The 24,418-nt window shown below is 30.0% G+C and overlaps 1 protein-coding gene across 1 annotated transcript; it reads left to right on the top strand.

The window, feature by feature from the left end:
• The first annotated feature begins 1,101 nt into the window (after window positions 1-1,101).
• On the top strand, window positions 1,102-16,245 carry LOC107450160 (sn-1-specific diacylglycerol lipase ABHD11). The gene is made up of 6 exons (XM_016065898.5): window positions 1,102-1,484; window positions 3,985-4,138; window positions 12,721-12,894; window positions 13,580-13,771; window positions 14,996-15,195; window positions 16,046-16,245. The coding sequence occupies exons 1-6, from the start codon at window positions 1,477-1,479 to the stop codon at window positions 16,179-16,181; spliced, it is 864 nt and encodes a 287-aa protein (XP_015921384.3). The 5' UTR covers window positions 1,102-1,476; the 3' UTR covers window positions 16,182-16,245.
• Window positions 16,246-24,418: the final 8,173 nt, after the last annotated feature.

Here is a 24,418-nt window from a genome sequence, read left to right as displayed (position 1 = left end):
TTACTTTACTAACAATCATAACACAGCCTTGTATTTTTATATTTTCAACAGATAAATTTTAATTTTCGATAAAAAAAATCTTTATTAAAAGGAAATTACTTGTTTACTTATTTATTAAAATACTTTCATAGTTATTGCTATTTATGTTTGTTTTAATATGACTGATTTAAAAATAAATATTTTGTTGCATTATATATCATACTATAAAACATATTTTCCTGATTGTTAGCTTTCAGACTCTTAAAATTTCGTGAGATGTCTAATTGGTGAGATGTCTAATTGTTCATGATAATATTATATTAATGGCAAAATTTAAAATGACTAATGTAAAACAATAACGAAATAATAAATTATATGTAGGACCATAAAAAAATTATATGTAGACCCTTAGTAAGGATGCAATGTTTTCAAACGCTTCAGTCCTAAATAGTTAGAGCACTAATTTTCACTTAAAATCTTTGTATTTCAACAAGCTAAAATTTTCCTAATGTTTTAAAATAAAATTTAAATAGTTTCGAATTAATTTCCAAAAAAATTATTTTTTAAATAAGAAATTCAAGTAAAAGCTTAAATTTTCATTTGAATTTTCGGTGATATGTATTTCATTTCAAACTTAGAAAATCTCTATACATAATAATTGCTTTCCCTCGTCTTAGAAATAAACAAACTTATGATTAATTAAAAGAATATTTTTATTTCGAAATAGATATTTCGAACAAAAGCATATTTAAGCTAGTTCAAAACATTTTAAACCATATTTTAGATTTTGCAAAGTAAAAATTTCAAAAAATTTCTGAGAGTAAAAAAAGAAACTTTAATAATTAGCGAAGAAGCTTCCGAAGAAGTTTTGAAGAGAAGAAAGAATGATGAACTCAATTTTGAATTGTATGAAAATAAATTTCATCAATTCGGGGTAATGATCGTGTTAGGAAAATGATCATGTTGGCGATATGAGTTGTCGGCAAATTGATCATGATGGCGATATTCAGATAAATAAAAAAAGATAAATTCTGCTGGAAAGATATGAAATTCTGTTCTATGCTGAACATTTATCAGTATTTAAGATATGATATCAGGGGCTTCTTATCAACAATCGCAATAGGCACAATTAATAGGAAATATAGACTATATAACTTATCAAATTTGATGTGTTATGTAAATCTGAAATAAATGAAGATAATATAGGGAACAACAATCGACTTTAATTTTTATTTTTTATTTTATAAAGAAAAACTACAAAAATGGAGGAGAAAAAAAGAATGAAACAAACAAGACTTCAAAGTGTGAAAGATCAAGGTCGAAAAAAAACCTGACTCTGATTACTAAGTTTTTATTTTTTATACTATGTTTATTGTTTCTCCACTTAAAAGAAGAAAAAATTGTTTTCTTTTAAGGAAGTAAGAGCATAAATTTCTGCTTTAGTGACTTCGCAGTTTGTGCCTCTCTTGTTTTGGATGGAACAGCTTAATTAAAAGAATGGCCAAGTAAGTCAATTACAGTACTTAACCTTGAATTTTATCTTATCTCTTTTTTGGCTTTTATTTTACAATTTCCGAGAGCACTTTTTTAAAATTTTTATAACATTTTCTAGCTTGAAATAATCAAGCGTTATTCTAGAACAGTGAAAAACTTGGGTTCCACTTCTTGCTAAAATTATATAATTCTAGATCAGTTGAGAGAGCTAGAGATATTCATTGTTTTAAACCATGGAAGTATAATTCCAGATTAGTTAAGACTTTAGACAGGTCCATAACGAATGATAGATTGCGGAGGGTGAACAAAATGGAAAATTATCCGACTCAAATTCGCTTTAAACACAACTAATGGTCAATTTGAGAAACCTCAGAGATTTTTGATTTTTTCATTTTTATAATTAACAAGAATTTTCTTTTATAATTTGTTTAAAAGATATATTTCTATTTATAGTCAAACATATCTGGTTTGAAACTTTTGAGTTTTACCTTTGTATTAACTTAAGAACTTGGAACATTTATGCTTAAGAATAATGCATAAGTAAACAGCAAACTACGTAAATATTTTGATATTTTTCATTAAAAAATACTTTTTTTTTCAATAAATCAAAAATAAATGTGATTTGACGAATTATGATAAAATGGGGGGATGCTTTTTTAGTTATGGCTGCGAAAATCCGATCACTTAATAAAAATGAAATTCATAAAAACACAAAATCAAACTTATGTAGCAACCCTGCTTACACTCAACAAACCAATTAAAGGCAGAAACAAAAGAGTTATGACGCATAACTTTTCATGGTAAAAAAAAGTTGATCGCAGCATAGACCTAGGTGGCAGAAAAAATAATAGTAATAAAATATTTTCTTTAGTCGGTCAGCTAGCTATTTGAAAAAAAAAAATTATCAGCATCAAAGTCACCGAAATAAATCTATCGATTTACTTATTAATAGACCAACTTTAGTTTTTTTAATGCAGCTTTAACAAAGAAAAGCGAAATTTTTTTCCCGTAGGTAAGACACTTTTTCAGTCGGTCCCCTAGCTTATTAAAAAAAGAAATTTAGAAACAAAAGAAAAAAAAAATTATAAAATTTTTTTATAATAGGTTTATCTGCCGTTAAGTCGTCTGGAATACTGCTGTATAACTCTGGAGGAGCTATTTTCTGACTGACGAAAATATTTTAAATATTTTCTTCAGTCGGACAGTCTATTTGAAAAAAAAATTATCAGGATCAAAGTCTCCGAAATAAATCTATCGATTTACTTATTAATAGGCCGACTTTTGCTTTTTAATGCAATTTGACTGAAAAAAGCGAAAAAAATTGTTATGTTCCGTAGGTAAAGCATTTTTTCGCACAGTAGTAGTAAAGTATGTTTAAAATGTACTTTAATACTACTGCGCGAAAAAATGTTTACCTACGGAACATAAATTTTTTTTTCACTTTTTTCTGTCAAATTTTTTGACATGACTTTGTAAACTTTTTTACTTCACTACCCGAGGGGATATCTAAACATGTAAGGTACATTTATTTCGTTGAAAGTTTTTATACTGAATGGCATGAGATAACGTTCGAGTTGGTAATGTTAATGGTTTTGAGGGTTAAGGGTTTTCTTCATAACAAGTGCATTTCAAAAATAGGGCTTTTTATTTTAAAAAAAAACCATTTTAACTTTTGAAATATTAGATTAATTGATTCACATTTTGTTCCATTTCACATTCTTTCTGTAATAAATAAATGAATAAAATAAATAAATGAATAAAATAAATAAATGAATAAATAAATAAAATAAATAAATAAAATAAATAAATAAATAAAATAACTAAATAAATGAATAAATAAATAAAATAAGTAAATAAATGAATAAATAAATAAATAAAGTAAAATAAATAAGCAAATAAAGAAAGAACGAGAAAGAAAAAATATAATAAAATTAAATATAGAAAACTGTATCGCAATGAGATCTGATAATGTATCTTCTTTAGACCCAGTATCTAATATATTAAACAACATTTGACACATCTTTATCATCATTAAAAAAAAAAACTTTTTTTGGAGCTTTTTTTCTGTTTGGTGCATTTACAAAGTGATTTTCAATATAAAAATATAACTAGATTTATTCTCGTTGTTCGGAATTTTTAATTACAGTGAAAATTTATAGGAAAGATAAGAAATTCTATTTATGTAACTATCATTAAATGGATTAAGTTTCACATCCAAAATGCGAAGAAATAAACAATTTAAATATCCTAGACAACAACAATGAACTAAAATGTATAATTTTTATGTATTAATTAAAAATGACTTAAAAAGTTAATTAAGTTCAATTTAATTTTCTTTTAAAATTGTGCTTATGAATTAACTTTTATACATATATTTCTAAGTAAAAATCGCATTTCTGTCATTATTTAAAGCTCGGATCTCTGGAGGATATTTGAAATTTCCTACTGAACTCTACGTTATGATAATAGTAAACTTTAATTTGAATGAATAATTTTTTCCCCACTGTGCAGAGTTGTACCAGTTAAGCTTGCTTACGCGGAGTATCAACCAAGCTCCGGGAAAGAAGTGAGTTCGAATCCAGTGATTTTCCTTCATGGAGCAACACTCTCGAAGGAATCTTTTCAGGATCTTCCCCAAGTCATCGCAGATGGGGCAAACAGAAAAGTGAGTCAGTGGTATTTATTTCCATACATTGTAAATACTGAAGTGTAATATCTCTGCTAATATGGCGGTGAACAGCCCGAAAAATTATGTGGCTGAACACTTCACTTCAAGTTAGCGTCAAATCGAGGTTTCATATAAAATTTAAATGGCGTAATTTAAATCTAAACACCTAATGGCTATATCACACGAGAGAAAATATGTGCAACTGCAAGTGTAACTGCAAGCGTAAGTGCAACTGTAAGTGAAATTTCTCCAAAAATCGCTCGTGTGATATAGAAATTACGGTTGCACGAAATATCTGCAACCGTTCAGGCAATTTCTTTCATGAACCAATCAGATCGTTTGCTTTTTATGACGTTTCAATTTTATGTGATGACATATACAAATGTAAATAAAAATGGCGGAGACGTTAGGAAGAGGATGATCGGATGAAATTTCTTTATAGATGAGACGGAACAAGTTTTTAGTTTAATAATAACATTTTCTTTAAAATGAAAGCATTAAAAATACTTTCGCACTATGAGATGACCATCTCAATGCAGTTGATGTACTACCATAACAGGAACCTGCACACGATTTTAGTATCGGTAAGTATAGTACATTATTTTTGCGATAAATTTTCTTTTAAAATATTTATTTATTTTAAGCTAATAAAATTAAAACTTATTATAATTTGTTCCGATCAAAGTTTTAATTACTTTAAATAGAAATAATTTCTATTTTTATATATGTAAAGAATTATACTGGCGAAAAGCTTTAGGGGAGAAGGGGGTACAGTGGGTCAATTTTGAGATATTTAAATATAATTCAAAAAATATTCTTAGAAAAGAATATCAAACTTATGCATTTTGTTTTCTAATCCATTAGCTATCCTAATTAAATTTATTACAATTTAGCAAAATGTTTTTTTACAATAAAAAGACATTTTTCTAAAGTACTACTTGTTGACCCACTGTGCCCCATAAAGGGGTACAGTGGGTCAACAAATGGGGTACACTGGGTCAACTAACGAAAAATACAATAAAAAATTTTATTTCATTCAATATTGAATTTTTAAATTTATTTTATTGCCTGACAATATTTAGTATTAAGTTAGACAGTAAAATAGCTCAAAGTTTATAAATGAAAAGTATATTTTCTTGCTCTAAAGTACACATACACTACATTGCATAAAAAAATTAAAGAGAAAGGTTGTAATTAGACATTATTTTAAGTGCTATTTAGTTTACAAAACTTTTGGTTGCATTGTTATTTTTAAGACATTAAATCAAAAACTTAATTTACAATAACTAATGAACATTATATGACAGGAAATCTACAGCAAAAGTCTGTTTTGTCATTGTTCTCTTAGTTCCTTGAAATACATTTGGTTTAGGCAACTTTCTCACTATATCTTTACTGTCTGCTGTATAAATGTCTGCCTCATCAAAGATAAAGGCATAACCTGGCTGAATTCTTTTCATGTAGTGAACTTCAAATTCATTTTCTTTCTTGCCTACGACTTCAGCAAGATAGTGTTTAAAACTGTATTTTTTTGCCATGAACTGTTACTAATACGAAATCTCCAATGTCAATATTAAAATCTTCTTCAAGTTCCAAATCCTCAAAGTCAGATTCGTTTGAAGATTCTTTCCATTCTTCCTCCTCTTCAGTTGAGCTGTATTGTAATTGCTTGTAAATTTTTGTTTGTTTATTTCTCCCTCGCTTCTTATCATTAAGTCTTTTTCTCTTTATTTCTTACTTAAGTGTAAATATTTATACTAATTTAGTGGACTATACTTAAGATAGCTAATGGGTTTTTGCATTTCCACAGACTGGGGTCAACAAAATGAATTTCAATAGTTTATTTTAATAAATGTATCACTTATTTACTTGTTTCACATGGAATACCAAATGCCCCATTGCGAACAATATGTATAAACTCTTTTATTTAATAAACTAGTATACAAATTAAATTAAGGTCATTTAAACATTAAAGTGTAAAAGATTAACAGAAGGACAATGAATATATAAATGGGGGTACAGTGGGTCATCGACCCACTGTACCCCATTTCAAGTGACCCAGTGTGCCCCACATGTACCATTTTAGTATATTTCACCTCAAACTCTTGCTCTTCAAACTATTCATTTAAATAAAATATCATACGAAATGAGATCAGTTAGACTATATAAACATACCACATAACTCATATTTCATTGACAAATTTAAAGTGTAATAACAAAAAGTCTTACTTACTTCAAATTTCCTACAGAGGATCAGAAAATAAAATGACTCTTTCTTCCCACCACAATCAAATTGAGCTGTTTACCTTTTTCCACAGAGTAGAGTTGCTTCGTGCCTACTTTACAAAATTTTTTCATCTGAAAACAATTTACTGAAACAAAAATATCTTCACTGACCCACTGTACCTCCTGACCCACTGTACCCCCTTCTCCCCTACTTTGAAATATTCGCCAAGCAACTCGCCAAACTTTGTTTCAGTATTATAACATAAAATATAATAATGATTATATTTCTTTATTTTTAAATTTTAATCTTTGTTTCTGTTGATTGTAAAAGCATGTGTCCGATTATTTGAAAGTTTTATAATTATTAGTGAAATAATTATTTTATTCTTCCCTAAGAATTCTTTTAATTTTTGAAAATCTCATTTTAAAACAAGTTAGAAAATATGTGAGGTAAATATTTACCTTGTTTCTCACAAAGTTACCCCATTTTCCAGTAATTATTGAAAAGTATTACAAGAAAGGTAGTATATTATATATTAAAAGTAATTATCAAAAATGCAAATTCCCAATCTCCTTGTCTGTTTCTACATTCATCCCTTCTATTTTTTTTTTTTTTTGTGTGTATGATGATTTGCATAAAATTTTTTTGTTTATAATTATTCAAAGTTAACTAATGATACTTTACTTTTTATTTATACTTCACATTTATCTCTTGATACTTAACTTTTCTATAATGACAGTAAGTATGTAAGTGTACCTTACTAATTTTTCAATATAATTACATTTTTAAGAGTCTTCGTTTATAAATACAATTTATTTTTCTTGAAACAAATTTCAATCCAAACATAAGAACTACAAAACTAAACACACCTGCCATCTTTCATTAGTGTATAGAATAATCTTAGAACTATAATCAAAATATCTGTCAAACTTAAAGTAAGTTTAAAAGGGATACCTAAGGACTTAAATGATTTCAAATTATTGGCATTTAATCTTCCTTATTCTAATAATGTGTTGGTAAAATTTTATCATGAAAGTGATTTCTTTCTTTTATTTCAGATATTTCGTATAATCCTGTAAGGTTTATCTGGTAAAGAAGGAAAGAGATGTAATACTGTTTTTATGGAAGAAATTAAAAAATAAGAAATAAAAATGAATAATGTTCTAAATGTTTCACTTGACAATAAATGTTTTATTTTTTAAATTGATTCTTGTATTATTTAAAATGCAAAACAAAACACGTAAAGGGCTATAACAAAATAATATGATACATTAAAAGTATGTTCTTAATAAAATATTTTTTTTTTCATAGTTATAAGTAAATTTTAATTTATATACTGTATATTACAATAAATTTGTCCCAAAATAAATCCTATAATTTTTAATTAAATTATCTTATACCAATAATGAATGTTTTAAATTTTACAATAATAAAATGTAAGTATGACATTGAAAATCCTCTTATATTTAAAAAGCAATTTTACTAAGAAAGTGGAAAAAATAATTTTCATAAAAGTGATATTCCTGATATGCAATGTGTAAATGAATAAAATTGATGATCCCTTCATGTAATGTAAATTAATTTGATGAAAATAAAATTCTGAGACATTGTAGTATAGACAAGTCTGACATTATTTATTATGTATTTTCTAGACTCAATTTAAAAAATAGAATTGATTTGATAGATCTAATAGTTTTGATGTTATAAATATTTTATGAGTGAAAGGTAATTCAAAAATTTTATATTTCATACATTAAACCATCATTTCTTCTACAGAATTATTTCAAAGGACTATGTTTTTGAATTAAGCTTAAAAAATAAATTTGAAGAAATGCCTTACTTGATTAGATAGCAATGTCAGTTGCATAAAGTGGTATAAGTCATAAAATTGTCCTTTCTACACATTAAACTTTTTATAAATTTTCGAATTGTTAAACTATTAAATCAGGCATCTTGTTTTTATTCTCATTCGATTTAGTGTTTACATAGATAATGATACCGCACTTGCCTAGCTAGCATGTTACATAGTAAATATATATAAATAAACTATGCTTTTACAGGGTGCGGAGCCAAATCTTTCAACAAAAAATAAGCAACCTTTAAGAACATTTTAGGCACTCAAAAAATATTTTAAAGCTCTAGGTAAATTGACAAAATGCAAAATAATTCTCAGACTTTACATGATCATGATAAAATAACTAGAATTTGACAAAGAACTGTTTTCTTGATTATATTAGCCATTAAAAAAATGATCAAGAGATTTTTCGGTTCGATTTCAGAGGGTGGAAAATAAAGCCTGAAATTGAGAATATCTTGCAAAATACAGCATGAGAGAGCAAGAATCTCACCGAACCCAGCTCACTAGACGCACATGCGGACTCGCAAGTATTTCACCAAACCTGTAAAATGATTGGCGTTTTCATACGCTATGGACTGACGGTACGCTGAAATTGATCATGGTTGAATGAATTCTGCTGTTGTTGTTAATTTACGTCGCACTAGAGCTGCACAATGGGCTATTGGCGACGGTCTGGGAAACATCCCGGAGGATGATCCGAAGACATGCCATCACAATTTTGATCCTCTGCGGAGGGGATGGCACCCCCGCCTCGGTAGCCCGACGACCTGCGAGCGAAGTTGAGCACTTTGCGGTAACACAGTTTAACGAGGACCCATACCGCACACCCTCGGTCCCTGCGCAGACTGATCCAAGTGGTCACCCACCCGCACACTGACCATAGCCAGTGATGCTTGACTTCGGTGATCTGCTGGGAACCGTGTCTTAACGATCAGTCCAGTGCGGGACGAATGAATTCTGAAAACGTGAAATAGAAAAATGTGAAAAGTACGTTTTTACATAATATGTGGCGAAAATCGACATTCCTTTTCATAAATCTCTTTTTCGAAAAAGGAAAATAAGGCACTTTTTAAAAACACTTATTAAGAAAAGCACCTTTAAGGGCCTTTAAAAAATGAAAATCAAAAATAAGCACCTTTAAGCACTTTTTAAAAACGCTACGCACCATGTTTTATACCTTAGTCACTCAAATCAAGATAAAAAAAATCGTCAAAATTCTAGATAGTATTTAAGTCCATCCCCCTTTCACCCCCTTATCCTTTTAGGGACACAACATGAAATTCATTGATATCTTAATATCATTTTATATTATGAGGTAGAAATCATAGTCCTTTTTATACTATGCTACTTCACTTAAAAAGCACTTTTTAAAAACGCCACGCACCATGTTTTATACCTTAGTCACTCAAATCAAGATAAAAAAAATCGTCAAAATTCTAGATAGTATTTAAGTCCATCCCCCTTTCACCCCCTTATCCTTTTAGGGACACAACATGAAATTCATTGATATCTTAATATCATTTTATATTATGAGGTAGAAATCATAGTCCTTTTTATACTATGCTACTTCACTTAAAAAGCACTTTTTAAAAATGCTACGCACCATGTTTTATACATTAGTCACTCAAATCAACGTAAAAAAATCGTCAAAATTCTAGATAGTATTTAAGTCCATCCCCCTTTCACCCCCTTATCTTTTTAGGGACGCAGCTTGAAATTCAATGATATCTTAATATTATCTCATATTATGAGGTAGAAATCATAATCCTTTTTATACTATGCTACTTCACTAATGGGGAAATAAAGTTTTCAGAATTTTAATTTCCTGCTGAAAGAAAGACTTAACACAAATACAAATGTAAAAAATTAAATCAAAATCAATCAATATTCTACAGCATCTTTACGAACATCGTTGAGAAACTATGATATAATAGAATCATATGATAAAATTAAATATGAGCCAAAAGTAAAGATAAATAACAAAATATGGTAACCCAATTTCATGCAACCGTTCAGGCAATTAAGCAACCCTTTCGGCAACTCCGAACGGAGGAATTTCACTTACAGTTGCACTTACACTTGCAGTTACACTTGCAGTTGCACATATTTTTCTCTCGTGTGATAGAGGCATAAAGTGGGAAAAGATTACGCGTATCTCACGCGCATTCACACCATACTTGAATTATTTTCGTTTCCAAAAGCACTGAAGTTGACTCAAGTTGGATATCTTCAATAAACTGGTTACGACCCAGTGCGAATTGGAGTGGGATTGTTGTTCCCTTCTCCGCTATTATATATCAACAGAAATGAAACTTTGCCGTTTAAATATGTATGTCCCAGAAAGCATGTAACATTACGGCAACCTTGTGTCGAAATTTTCCTTTTATTGTTACGAAAATGTTTATACTAAAAACCTTTTTTCAATAAAGCAAAAAATATTGCAAACCTTTCATCCTAAAAGGATTAAAAATTATTTTTAAAGCTTTTTTTAAAAAGGATTGTCACTAAAGGCCTGGTTTCTTAGGACAGGACGCCGTCAGCTGGAAATCAGCGCTAACCTCTGATTGGTCCATTTGTGAGTTTGATAGTATACGTCATCGAACTCTCATCTTGAACTACAATTGCCGTCCAACTCAACTGTAGTTGGATTACAGCGTAACGTTAACCACAGAAGCAATGGCGGACAACATCCAACAGCACGTTGAAATCAGCCAAGATTTTGATTTTGGCATTAAACAGGGTTCTTCATTAAACATAGCACTCTTCATTTAGCTCAACTATAATGTGTTTTTTCTTGGACAAAATCATTATTTGTTCTCTAAAACACTGGTCGACAATAACAAAATCATTACAAATTCAAAATAAATATTTGTTTACGTTATTAACGCATGCGCAATGAGAGATAATGTCTGCGTTGGACCGACTGCTCACGCTGAGCTAACAAAAAAGTATTTTTTTGGTGTCAGCTCTACGTCAACTTTCCGCTGACGTCCAGATAAGGCGCTAGTTCTAAGAAACCAGGCCTTGAGCTAACAAACCAGTATTTTGTTGGCGTCAGCGGGACGTCGACGTCCCGCTGACGCCCAGATAAGGCGCTTGTCCTAAGAAACCAGATCTTTAGGTAGTTAAGTTTACAAGACGCTGCGAAAAGAAACCTTATTATTACCTAGAATAATTAAGATTATTTTCACCTTAAGAAGATTTTACTTAGATTTAAAATCATTTTCATCACGCTTGAAAACCCTAAGACAACCTCGATTTTCAGGTTTTTATATAGAGGGTTGTTTTCTAAGGTTTTGCATTAGGGTAATGTGTGTAGAATAGAGCAGGTTGTCACAGATCTCGTTTAAAGGTTAGAAGCTTTACATGTAAATCGCATATTGTTTAAGTTTACATTAAAAGCGACAGAGCTGGCTTTAGATAGGCTAGACTTGACCTAACAGTTATGAGTAACAGTTGAAAATTCACAGCAGTTATAAAAATAGCATATTATTCGTAAAAAAGCATCATTGCATATTACGACGGAGCCTTCGAAAAACAGCTTCAAGCATAGTTTGAATTCTGCTTAATATTCTCTCTGAGCTACGTGTATATTTGATTTACAAGCTCATTTTATTTTTAGAATTAGTGCTGGCATTCTGAATTAATGATTAATGATTATGACTTCATATTGTATAATAAAAATAACTTTAATGATTCCTGCGAGTATCTTAGCTCACTGTAATTATAAATTTTTGTGTTACTATATACGAAAAATGGTGGCAGTAGCCTTACACAAAGTAGGTAAAAGAACATTTTCTTGTTCTTTGAAATATTGGTGTAGTGAATCAGTATTAATTTTGGTCAAAACAAGTGAAAAATATTGTATTTAGCATTCTTATAATTTATGGTTATGAAATACAGCATGAAACACCGGTTTCCTTATCAGGTAAAATCTTCTAAACACACCTCATTTCCAAACAATAATTTTCAAATTTGCACTTATTTGCAATTATTTATATCTAAGAAAAACAGTTATTCATCATTGAAATTTCCTCCATTTACAAAATCAGTTATTGAGAAATATTTGAATATGAATCAAAGATTATTTTTAAAACTACTACTTTTGGATTTTATATTTTAGTACATATATAATTCCGATAATCTAAAAGATTTTTTTAGCAATTATTAGACCCTTTGTTTATAATATATAAATACTGAAATATATTTTTACTTGTAATTAGAGCGCCAGAAAAAATATTTTAAAAAGAACGCCGGTGTTCCATCTGTGTCAAAAGTATAAATCAATTAACCATAAAAACATTCCAAAAATAGTTTCAGATAAAGTCACATAGAAAAAATATTATATTTTAATTTCAGGATTTAGGGCCTCGATGGTTGGAAAATTTAAATTATAAGCTAGTTTGGAGAAATTAAAATTTTTACTTAATCATAAATAATTGTATATTTTCTTATAAAATTTCTTCATTTATAAGTTCTTTTATTTTGTGAAAGGTATTTGCTTTGGATGCCAGGAATCATGGTGATAGTGAGTACACCGATGTTTTTAATTTTGATATTAATGTCGATGATCTCTTTCATTTTATGGACACTGCTAGCATTCAGAAAGCTGTATTAATTGGACACAGTATGGGCGGGATTACCGCCATTAATGCAGCTCTCAGAAAAGTGAGTTACCTTCTTTTTATGTTATTTTAAGTTATTCTTAAAATTTCACTTGCATTTTTTCACAAGGAACATTACTCACAAATAATGAACTATTTGAAGGTATAAAAATATTAGCTACTAGGGAAGTTGAACCAGATTTCTAATCAGTAATATTTTAGAAATAAACTGCAACATATAAAATGTTTAGACATCGATTTGTAATAAATAGCACAGGAACATCACCAAAATAGAATATAATAGTATTAAAATTCCTTGACGCTGCCAAATCGTTTATTTTTTTTCTTTTGTAAATCGTTAATCCCATATGAGAGTAAATAAATATTTTATGTATATTCAATCAACTATAAGACAATAGTGAATTTCTCAATATTTTATTCGAAAGAAGTGTTCAAAAACTTCTCTTCGAACACTTCAAAAATTTCTTTTCGAACACAGTTCAGAGAGAGAGAGAGAGAGTAAGATAAAAAGAAGTTCAAAGAAGAAGAATGAACACGTGTTCAACCTAAAAAAATTATTTTAAATTCCAAACGATTTAGGAGTTTCGAATGTCTCCATCTTTTAAAAATAAAAGATATAAAAGATATACCTAGTCACATTAATGACATCAGTCAGATACAGGACCTACATAGTTTAAAAAATTATATAACTTTCCTTTTTCTTTTATAAATTTCAATTTTCTTTTTAGCCCGAAAGAATAGAGATGATTTTTGTGGAGGATATATACACAAAGAAAGTTCCAAAAGAACAGTTGGTAGAAATTGCCGGTTTTATTCAAATATGGGTGGCATCTGTTCAATCCGTCCCGAAGGAGCTGAATTACACTGATGCATTGAGATATGCCTGCGACGTTTTCTACAGTAAACTACCTCCAGACACTGTAAATAAATATTTAATATATCTCTAGACTTCATTTTATAATTAAGCTTAAGTTATATCTCATTTTCTATTTAAACTTTTAATATTTAAACTTAAGATAGGGTTCGTTTATGAATTTCTGAACACTTGGGGCATAATTTTTCATCTTTTTTTCTTTTTTAGAAAACTTTAAGCCTGCTGATTATTCAACATATTTGATTCAAAGATTAGTTAACTCTCTTCTCAGGTGTATTTCGCTTTTCCAACAAAATAAAAAGAGCGATTTTTGGTCTCTTATTAAAAAAAAAATAGTCAAAGACTTTTGCGGTTTGGCCCCAAAGATGACGGGAATAAGTTAGATCATGATAGACGCAGAGATGCCAACTTGCTCTGGACAGTAGATAGATATTTTCGAGTGGTATAATCTTTTAATGTAGGATTCTTGGTTTGGATTTATAGGGTTTTTACTCATCACTACTTTTAAGTAATTAAAAGGTTTATGTGATATACCACTTTGTTATAGATGAGCCGTGTTGAGCAAATAGTGAGCAAAATTAACTGAAAATCTTAATGTTTAAGTTTGTAGTTCTCTACCATTTAAAAAAAAAAAGAGAAAAAAAAAGATTTTTTTTGAATCCTGAATAGTTGGCATCTTTTTAGACAACATGTTAAAAATACAAAGGCACAACTGTTGTTAGCCGAGATTATTTTCCAAATGTTTTTCAGGAAGGAAGTTAGAAATTTCTACATAAGAAATGGTAAACCATTATGTATTATGAGTCTGGAAAAAAAACTTTATAATTTTTTACAGGTTAACTAAACTAAAGCAGGAAGCAACGTGAATAAAGCACAAATTAAAGTACGTAAATTGACATGCTATAGTTTCAGTTCTATAAACAGGAGCCTTCCTTAGTACCTAAACGCCGAATGTGTCACAACATTTTGACGTCTGAACACTGATCCCAAGCACCATCTTTAATGTCCATTTGAGGTTTAGAGACTGAGGAACGTTCTTGTTTATGGAACTAAAATTATAGTATATCAATTTATACACTTTCATTAGCGTTTAATTCACGTTGTTTTTTCCTTTAGTCTACATAGCATAAGGTATTACCCTTTCCTTTGTTAGTTAACTTAAATTAAAGTAAAATTCTAGCCATAAAATTAAGGTTAAATATCATAATAATCACAAGGAAATTAATAATAACTGTGTTTATGACGCTGATAATGATTAAATGTTTTACAGCCGGACCTCCCCTCAAAAGAAATTTTTTGCAAACACAATTTTCCCTTTGGACGTACAGCTAACGGTGATTATTACCTCAAGCTCAACAAAGAAGTCCTGTATAAAGCTTTCATGGATGCAGAAACTCTAATGAGTGAATCCAGCGGCCAGTTTGATGGTCCAGCCTATTTCTTATACGGAACTCTTTCTGAATTTCGAGTGTGAGTATTCTGTAATTTAAAACCAAATTGTGAAATGTGATTTAATGTATACAGATTTTCAGTTTAATTTACTTTTAAGTTTAGCATTTTTTCCAAATGTGTGGTAATAAGAATTATAAATTGAAAGCCAGAATTTCTGATAAGCCATTTGTATATGAACGGAAAAATTACCAAATGAATGGTTTTTATCACCAGAATTATGTTTATTTTGTTTTATATTATTCATTAATTGTTTTTTTAAATTATTATTAGAAATGTTATGATGGTCAGTACGGTAATTTTTCCAGAATTATTTTCTCCGTGTATAACTAGCTAGAGTTTTAATTTTTAATTAAATTTTTAGGTGAAGTTTTAATTTTTCCTTTTATATCGAGAGCCTTAAATTCCTTGTTGCAAAGTATATGCAGATTAAAAAATAGAGTTAGAAAGATATCTCTTAATCTTGTAATATTTTAATTATTTTTTTTGCTTATTGTCTATGCCAAATAGTAGTACCTCTAGTAGAGCTTTTAAGTCGACAACAGTTTTACTTACCCATTTCGTCAGTTTGTTCATTTTATTTGGATATGCTGGAACTCACGTGAATGCTATTAATTAAACAAGATGAATGATATTAACATTTCTTATATCGTTCCTTGGAACGATATAAGAAATGACATCGTTCCTTGGAACGATATAAGGAAGTTTTTACTTCTGTCAGTAAAACTGAAATGTTATGCAGGTTTGTTTACTATTGATTTCCGTAATGTTTGTTGTCAAATAGTTTTAGCATGCTTAAAATAAGAGTTTAAATAGTTTATTTTATTTTTAAAATTTATTTGCTGTTATTGTTGGATTTTGATATTTTCAGATGGGAAGAAGAAGAAAATATTCGAAAACACTTTCCGAGTGTGGAGCTCATTGGATTTGAAGATGCAAAGCATGATATACACATGGAGTTTCGTGAAAAATTTATTAGCACAGTACTCCATCGATTGATAAGCTAGATTTTGAGCTCTTTTTGTACATTTGACTATTTGTTGTGAGTAAACTACTCCAGAAATGTTTAAATTTTTTCTCCAATGACTTATTTTCACCGTATTTTGTTTTGAATAGTATACTTTCACTTTAATATGCGTTTGCTATTTTGTTACTTATAGTGGCAAAGACATATGATCTAAGATTGTTAATTTATTTATCATAAAATTAGTATTTTTATTTTTCAGTCATTCTGGCGCTAAGAATTTCATTTATTTTTGTTAAATATTTATTTATTTTATTCAATTTTTATGTATTTAAAAAATAATAAAAAAAAGTTAGTGGAGGTCTAAATTTTTTTGGCGACTTTTCGCTTGCGCCAAACTAACCGAAAAGAACGTTAGTCATTTACTTGTCATTAGGCTTGGCAGAAAATTTCGCTGCTAACATGAAAAGTCAGAAATTATAGGATGTATATATACTCAGCGTAACTATCTCCCATGTTAAAATCGAAATTAATTTTATTTTCTGTCGGTGGAACTAAACTTGGAAGAATAAAAAATTAAATTCCCTAGGAAAACGTTGACCACAATTAAAAAAAATTTCCTTGCCTAGAATAAAAAATGAAAGAGCAAAAAAATGTTTGAAATTTCCTAAAACGTAATCAATAGTCGAGTTCAACACTATTTTGGAGCTAAAATTTAAAGAAACTAGTTTGACCAAAATAAAAATCGAGCATTAGATTAGATTGAATGATTCATAACGTTCCAATTTAAAATCCTACGTAAGTTTGAACTTTGTTAAATAAATCCTTAAATTTTTAAAAACTATTTCATAATCTATTTAGTTTAATCTATCATACTATTTCACATTGTTCCATAATTTGCTGATGAAAAATGGTAATTAGTTTGCTTTTGTGATTCAGAAATATACATCTCATAGATTTGCCATCATTTTTCTGTATGTACATTCAGCTGTATGTCCTGGTCTGAATCTGCCAGCAGATCACGGACATGTTAGGTTTATCAAAGACCAACGGAATTGTAAATGCATAGAATAAACGATTTCACATGATTGAAATCAGCTTACAGCGTCTTTAAAATTAAAGTAATTTAACTAAAGCTATAATTAAGGAGGAATACTTTTTTTAATTAATGGAACAATTAATTTAATTATTTCATTAATTTACAAGCTGCTAAGTTTTTCTGAAAACACTCTCAACTTGAAAACACTCTCAGCAAAAAATAAGTAATTTCTCCTTATTTCCAAACACAGGATTGAGTGAATTTTAAATTCAAAATAAGTAAAAATTTTTAGAATACTTTTAAAGGGCTAAAATTAAGAAATATTAAGAGTCCATCTTAAATTTAGATAATACTTGGTCGATTAGCTATTGATGATATGTCGATATATATAAAAATCTCATGTAAATGATAATCCATCAGTGCAATCTCATAAGACAAATAAATTGCATAATATGATTTAGTTTTGTTCATGAAATTCCAGATTTCGATTTGATTTACGGCCATTCGATTTGATTTACGGGAATTAAAAATACTTAGGGACAAAATTAATTTCAGTAATTTTTTTAAAATCAAACTGAAAAGAAATATTATTAAATGGAATAAAACACAAAGCATTTTATTTTTATTATTTTTTATTTATTATTTATTTTTTTTACAGAAAATTGTTTTTTCTTTCAAGAAAACAGTTTTATATCAAAACATGTCAGTAAATCTATATTCCTCAGTTGATTTGTTGACCAGAAAATCTGGGCAATTGATTGCATCTAAGTTGCATCTATATATATATATATATATATATATATATATATATATATATATATATATATATATATATATATATATATATATATATATATATATATATATATATATGTTACGGACGGGGAGTGTCGATGAAGCTTCAAAGCAGTCTAGGGTTGCATTTTAAAGCTTTTATTATGACAAAAAACACTTAAATGGCAGTACAAAATAATTAGAGCTGGAACATCTTAATGAGCTCGCTCCCCGTAGCCGTTCAGTGAGAGAATGTAAGGGAGTCTGCTTACTCACAGGTGGCGCTAGGGTGGCGATGCAACACTCTGTTATCCTGACTTAGTCGGTCTCCGACTAATTGCTTCAAAGGTAAATATTAAACATTATTAAAGGTAATAAACATAAAATATTGATGACAGAAATATTTTGACAATTCAATTGGAATATAAAACAATAAATTTATGAAAATTTAAATCTTAACTAATCTTAAATAAGTAATAAAAAGATTATTTTCAAATATATAAATCCACACATTTTTTTTTCTCACTTCTGAAAAATACGATCAATATGAATATTTTGATCATTAAAATAGAAATTTGTCATCAATATCAGTTAAATATGTTCAATTAATTTTTGATTTATGCAATAAAATCCGAAATGAAAATAAATTTTTTTTTTTTTTTTTTTAAATTTGAGTCTGTGTAAAAGTTCTTGCACTAAAAAATTTAAAAAAAAATCGAAAGTCAGTGTAAGAGTTCTTGCACAATTGAAAAGTTCATATAAAAAAAAGGAAAAAAGTTTATGGATCTTCCCATGGTTTCATTAAGTCCGCTGATGTGGATGTGACAGTTGGTCCTTCTCCTATACCGATCTTGTGAACATCATATCTATCGTTGGGTCTAATTTTTGTCACTATGTATGGACCGAAAAATTTTGGTCGAAGTTTCAAACCTGTCCCGAATTGGGTTCGTTTGATGGCAACTCTGTCGTGGAGCTTATACTTCGTTGCTGTCTTTCATCTAGTATTATAATTGTGCTTGGTTTTTTCTTGCATTTCAAGTATATTGCTTTTTGCTTCTTTTCGCATTTGTTGTTGATTTTCAAGTAAAATATGTATGTGCTCTTCTTCGAGAATTTTCTTGATGTGCAGGTCTTCTTTATTTCTCATCTTAACTCCTGTTAAGAGCTCGAAGGGTGTAAACTTTGTTGTTGAAGAAACAGTGCTGTTGATTACACGTTGGACTGCTGGTACATGCTTGAACCATTTGCTGGGGTTGTCAAGGGATAACTTGGTGATGACTGAGATTATCGTAGCATGAAATTTTTCCACCTGTCCATTCCCACGAGGTTGACCTGTGGTGATTGTGACATGATCAATTTGTTCGTCTTCACAGTACTTTTTGAATTCTATTGAGGTGAATGCGGATCCTTTATCTGATATGATTCTTCTTGGATTTCCAAAAGTAATTTGTTGCAGTTGTAGTTTTTCCAAGGCATCTTTAGCTGATGTTGACTTGACTGGATAAATCCATAAGAATTTGGTGAAAGCATCGACGACGGTGTAAATGTATTTATAATTCTTATGTGTACTGGGTAAGGGACCAAGAAAATCTATGTGGTATGTATCAAGAGGAATGTCTCCTTTTGGGATGGGATGTAAGAAACCTTCTTGTTTTCCTACTTTACGTGATGAGAGTATACATGGAATGCAATTGGAAATTACGTTTTCAACAGTCTTTCGCATGTTTGGAAAATAGAATTGTTGTTTTAGCAAATTTTCCGTTTTATTTATGCCAAAATGTCCTTTAGAATGTTCAAGTTGTACAATTTGTTTTTGCATGTCAAGTGGAACTACCAAAAGTTCTTGATCATTGACTATTTTGTAAAGCACATTGTTTTTTAATGTATAATCAGGTGCTGAAGAATTATTAATTAGTTGCTTTATACTTGCTGTAAACTCATCATTGATTTGTGCTTCTCTGATTTTCTGTTGTTTCGTTGTATTGTATTACCATAACTGGATAGCGGCTAAGAGCATCTACATGTTGCATTCGTTTACCTGGCCGATGAAGTATTTCGTAATCAAAATCTTCTAAGAAGAGTGCCCATCGTGCTATTTTGGGTGGTAGATCTTTTTTTGTCATTGTCTTTTGAAACGCCTGGCAATCTGTATATATTTGGAATTTTGTGCCTATTAGATAGTGTCTAAATTTTTTTAATGCTGTAACTATCGCTAAAACTTCTAATTCGTAGCTGGAATATTTCTCTTCTTGGGGAGAAGTTTTACGACTCATGTATTGTATGGGATGGAAATTGTTATCAGAGTCCTTTTGAAGGAGTATAGCACCAAATCCTTTAGCACTGGCATCACAGTGGAGTTGTAATGGAGTACCTTGCTGATATAGATGTAAAACAGGTTCAGATGATAAAATTTGTTTCAGAGAAATGAAAGCTTGTTTCTGTGCAAGGCCAAAAATAAATTTGACTTTGTCTCGTAGAAGGTCGCTTAAAGGTCTTGCAATTAGTGCATAGTCTTTGATAAATTTTCTAAAGTATCCGGTTAGTCCTAAAAATGATTGAACATGTTGAGTTGTTTTGGGTTCTGGAAAGTTCATGACGGCGGTTGTTTTAGTTGTTGAAGGGCGAATGGTGTTTTGCTCAATAATATGTCCAAGAAAGGTTATCCTACGCTGTAGAAAATTGCACTTTTTGAAATTAAATTCTACACCATAACTAGAAGCTACTTCAAATACTTTTTTGAGTTTTACAATTCCTTCACTCTTATTTTTAGAAGGCACTATGATATCGTCCATATAAATTATAACAGTACCATCATTTAAAAGATCTTTAAAAATAATTTGAATGTATTTTTGGAATACGGAGGGAGAGTTACACAAGCCAAAAGGAACTTTGTTAAATTCGTATTGTCCAGTTGGTGTTACGAAGCTGGTAAATTTGCGACTGTCAGGTTCAATTGAAACATGGAAATAACCGTTCCTAAGGTCAAGGTTGGAAAATAACACTCCTCCTTGAAGTCTATCGAAAATGTCATCAATGAGTGGTAATGGGAATCTCTGTTTAATTGTTTTGGAATTAAGAGCGCGATAATCTACGCATATTCTTGTTGACTGATCTTTTTTCTTAACAAGAACCAAAGGTGCGGCGTAATCGGACGAACTTTCAGAAATAATTCCATCGGTAAGCCATTGGTCCATTTGGTTTTCAACGATAATTTTTTCTGTTTGGCCTAGCCTTCTTGGTCGTAACGCGATAGGTTTATCGTCAGAAAGAATTATTTTCATTTGTAAGTTGATATCTTTAATTTTGTTTGGCTTATAAGATTTAATAAGTTGTTCAATTTCAGTACGCGTATCGGATTTTAAATGAGATAAATCAACATCGGTGTAAACTATATTTATATTAGATAAACAATAGTCTGTATTTTCAATAAACGCATTTTTAATCTCTTTATTTTCCGGATTAGAAGAATTAAAATCGTTTGTTTCTGTTTCGGCTGACGAAAAAATATCGGTTTCGGTTTGTTTGTTTACATCGGAAAGAGCACGGTGAACATTGGATGTGACGCAGCGATCACGTGTTTCGGTAGTATCCGCTTTCCTATTAGAGGCAGACGTCATTGAATCAAACTCATTTATTTGTTTTTCAAATAAATTTTGAGTAGAAGTACTTTTGCATTCGCATAACAAATTTTCGGTTTCAGTTTGAAAAGGGAGTGGTTCATTATTATTCTCTATCTCAAAGAAAGACTGACCTTCGTCTAACTGACGCGACTGTAATGCACCATTGTCGGATCTATTTTTAGAAACTGGGGGAGAAAAATTATCGTTTTCTGTATTGGAAATGAAAGAATTTTGATTTTCTTTTTTAGACATTGAGTTTAATTCGAAAGTATTTTGTTGTTCGTTTTTAGGCAAAGGAAATTTAGTTTTAGAATAAGGAGAAATCATGTTTTCTTTTGAAATTCGATCATATTCTTTTTTTGCTTCATTTAAATCATCCAAAATATTTGGGGGAATTATTAAATCACAATAAAGATTTTTACGAACAGCTGCCGTTACTGTTATGGGATTTTCACGAAAGCTTGGAAGCGCTAATTTTATTTTTGAAAGTTCAGCTTGTACTTCATTTCCGAAAGCACAAGTTAATTGAACAGTTCCGACACTTTTAGTTTTGGAGGGAATTAAGTGTTCTCGTACGCAAATAATATTGGCACCCGAATCAACTAACGATTGAACAACTAGTTTATCATTAACGAAAATTTTTTCATATTGTAATTCATGCTTAGACTCATTAAATATTTTAGCTTCGACTTTGCAAACAGGGTCTCGATTTGAGTTAAATCTACGATTTGAATTAGTTTCGTTTCTGTGAAAGCTTTCGCGCGGATTATTTCGTGATGGGTTTTCTGTAGAATTCCTCTCATATGAATTACGATTAGAGCTTTGAAATGAGTTATTTTTTTGCTTGTACTCGAACGGTTGTTGACGGTAGTGTTTTATTTCGGCTAAAGATTTCCGTTTCGAAACAAAGTATACATCGCATTCTTTCGCTAGTTCAGTTGGTTTAAACCAAGTTTCGTTTTGGCGTATCGCAATATGTTGTTGCGTTTCACGATCGAGGGTAGAAAACAATTTATCGGCTATCATTAATTCGCACAAGCTTTTATAATCATTAACGTTACGAAGGTTACAATAGTATTCAAAAGAGCTTGTCAATCTTGACGAAAATTGTACGTGTGATTCATTTGGTAATCGTTGAGCTCTTCGGAAATTAATTAAGCATTCCTGGGGTGTTGGCTGAAATTCTCGTAATATAATATTTTTAACTTTTTCGTAATCTTGGAGTTCGTTTTCCGAAATGTAAAGTAAAATACTATTTGCTTTTTCACCGAGAATATTTATTAATATTTCTGATTTGAATTCTGGCGGAACATTTTTGGTGGTAAACGCGCGTTCTAAAGAATGAAAGAATAAGTTAAAATTTCCGGGTTTAGTAGGAATCGGCATACTAAGTGTTTTAACTGATTTAATTAGACTTTCTAGATCTGAAGATGATGTTGTAATTATCGCGTTTGTGTTTTCGGAATTATTTTGATTTGAGCCGGAGTTAATTGATGCTAATTCGATTTCTTTTTCGATTTGGGCTAACTTGATTTTTTCTTTTTCGCATTGTTCTGCTTCTTTTCTTTCTTCGACGATTAAATAAATCATGTCTTTAACAAATTCTGGTTCATTTTTGAACGTATCAGTTTTTTCTATAAGTTCTTTTAAACAAATAATAGTAGCATTTTCTGGAATATCTATTCCTAATTCCTTGACGGTATTAACTAAATCTTCTTTTTTAGTATTTCGATACATATTTGATAATAAAAAGGATTGATCCTACCTTGTTTGAAGATATGGGTGTTTGTTGATATAAGTATTTACAACTGTTTCACTACGATGCTACGACTTTTATCGTTGTTGACGTTGAATGCTGTGACTTATGTAGAAGAGAAGTATCGATTTCTTAATTCGTTGAATGTTGATGTAGAGATTTCTTAATTGTGGACGGGAAATTGGCCTTTTGTAGTTGAATATTTTTCAGCAATAGTTCGTTGTTTTCAAAGCAGGAAATTGGCTTTTCAGTATAGGCGGGAGAATTGGTCTTTTGTAAGTGAATGTTTTTCAGCAATAGTTCGTTGTTTTTAAAGCAGGAAATTGGCTTTTCAGCTCAGGCGGGAGAATTGGCCTGCGTAGATAAAATTGATCGAAGATATTTTGAATTATGCGGCGGGGTTATTGGCCAACTTATGAAGTAGAGTTATTGCGCCATTTTGTTTGGGCGGCTATCGCTTTCAATTTTAAGCATCAGGTTCCGATGACCGGGTAGAGCCCCCATGTTACGGACGGGGAGTGTCGATGAAGCTTCAAAGCAGTCTAGGGTTGCATTTTAAAGCTTTTATTATGACAAAAAACACTTAAATGGCAGTACAAAATAATTAGAGCTGGAACATCTTAATGAGCTCGCTCCCCGTAGCCGTTCAGTGAGAGAATGTAAGGGAGTCTGCTTACTCACAGGTGGCGCTAGGGTGGCGATGCAACATATATATATCGTTTCCACTTCAAGCATTTGAAAGAACAAAATTTGAGCAATATTTTTTAAAAATTCATGTCTAGCATTTTTTTAAGTTTTGGTGTTGTGAACTGATTATAGGAGAATCATTAGAAAAAATATCATGCAATGTAAATGATGTAACAAAACTAATTATTAAATGAATAGAAACACAAAGCATTTTATTTTTATTTTTTTTTATTCATAATTTTTTTTACACAAAATTGTTTTTTCTTTTAAGAAAACAGTTTTATATCAAAACATGTCAGTAAATCTATATTCTTCAGTTGACTTGATGATCAGAAAATATGGGCAATTGATTGCATCTAAGTTGCATATATATATATCTATATCTTTTCAACTTCAAACATTTA

This window comes from Parasteatoda tepidariorum, chromosome 2 (assembly GCF_982258835.1).
Source record: "Parasteatoda tepidariorum strain Cologne lab strain chromosome 2, Ptep-v5.0, whole genome shotgun sequence".
NCBI lineage: Eukaryota > Metazoa > Arthropoda > Arachnida > Araneae > Theridiidae > Parasteatoda > Parasteatoda tepidariorum.
This window is presented reverse-complemented; position numbering and strand designations above follow the sequence as displayed.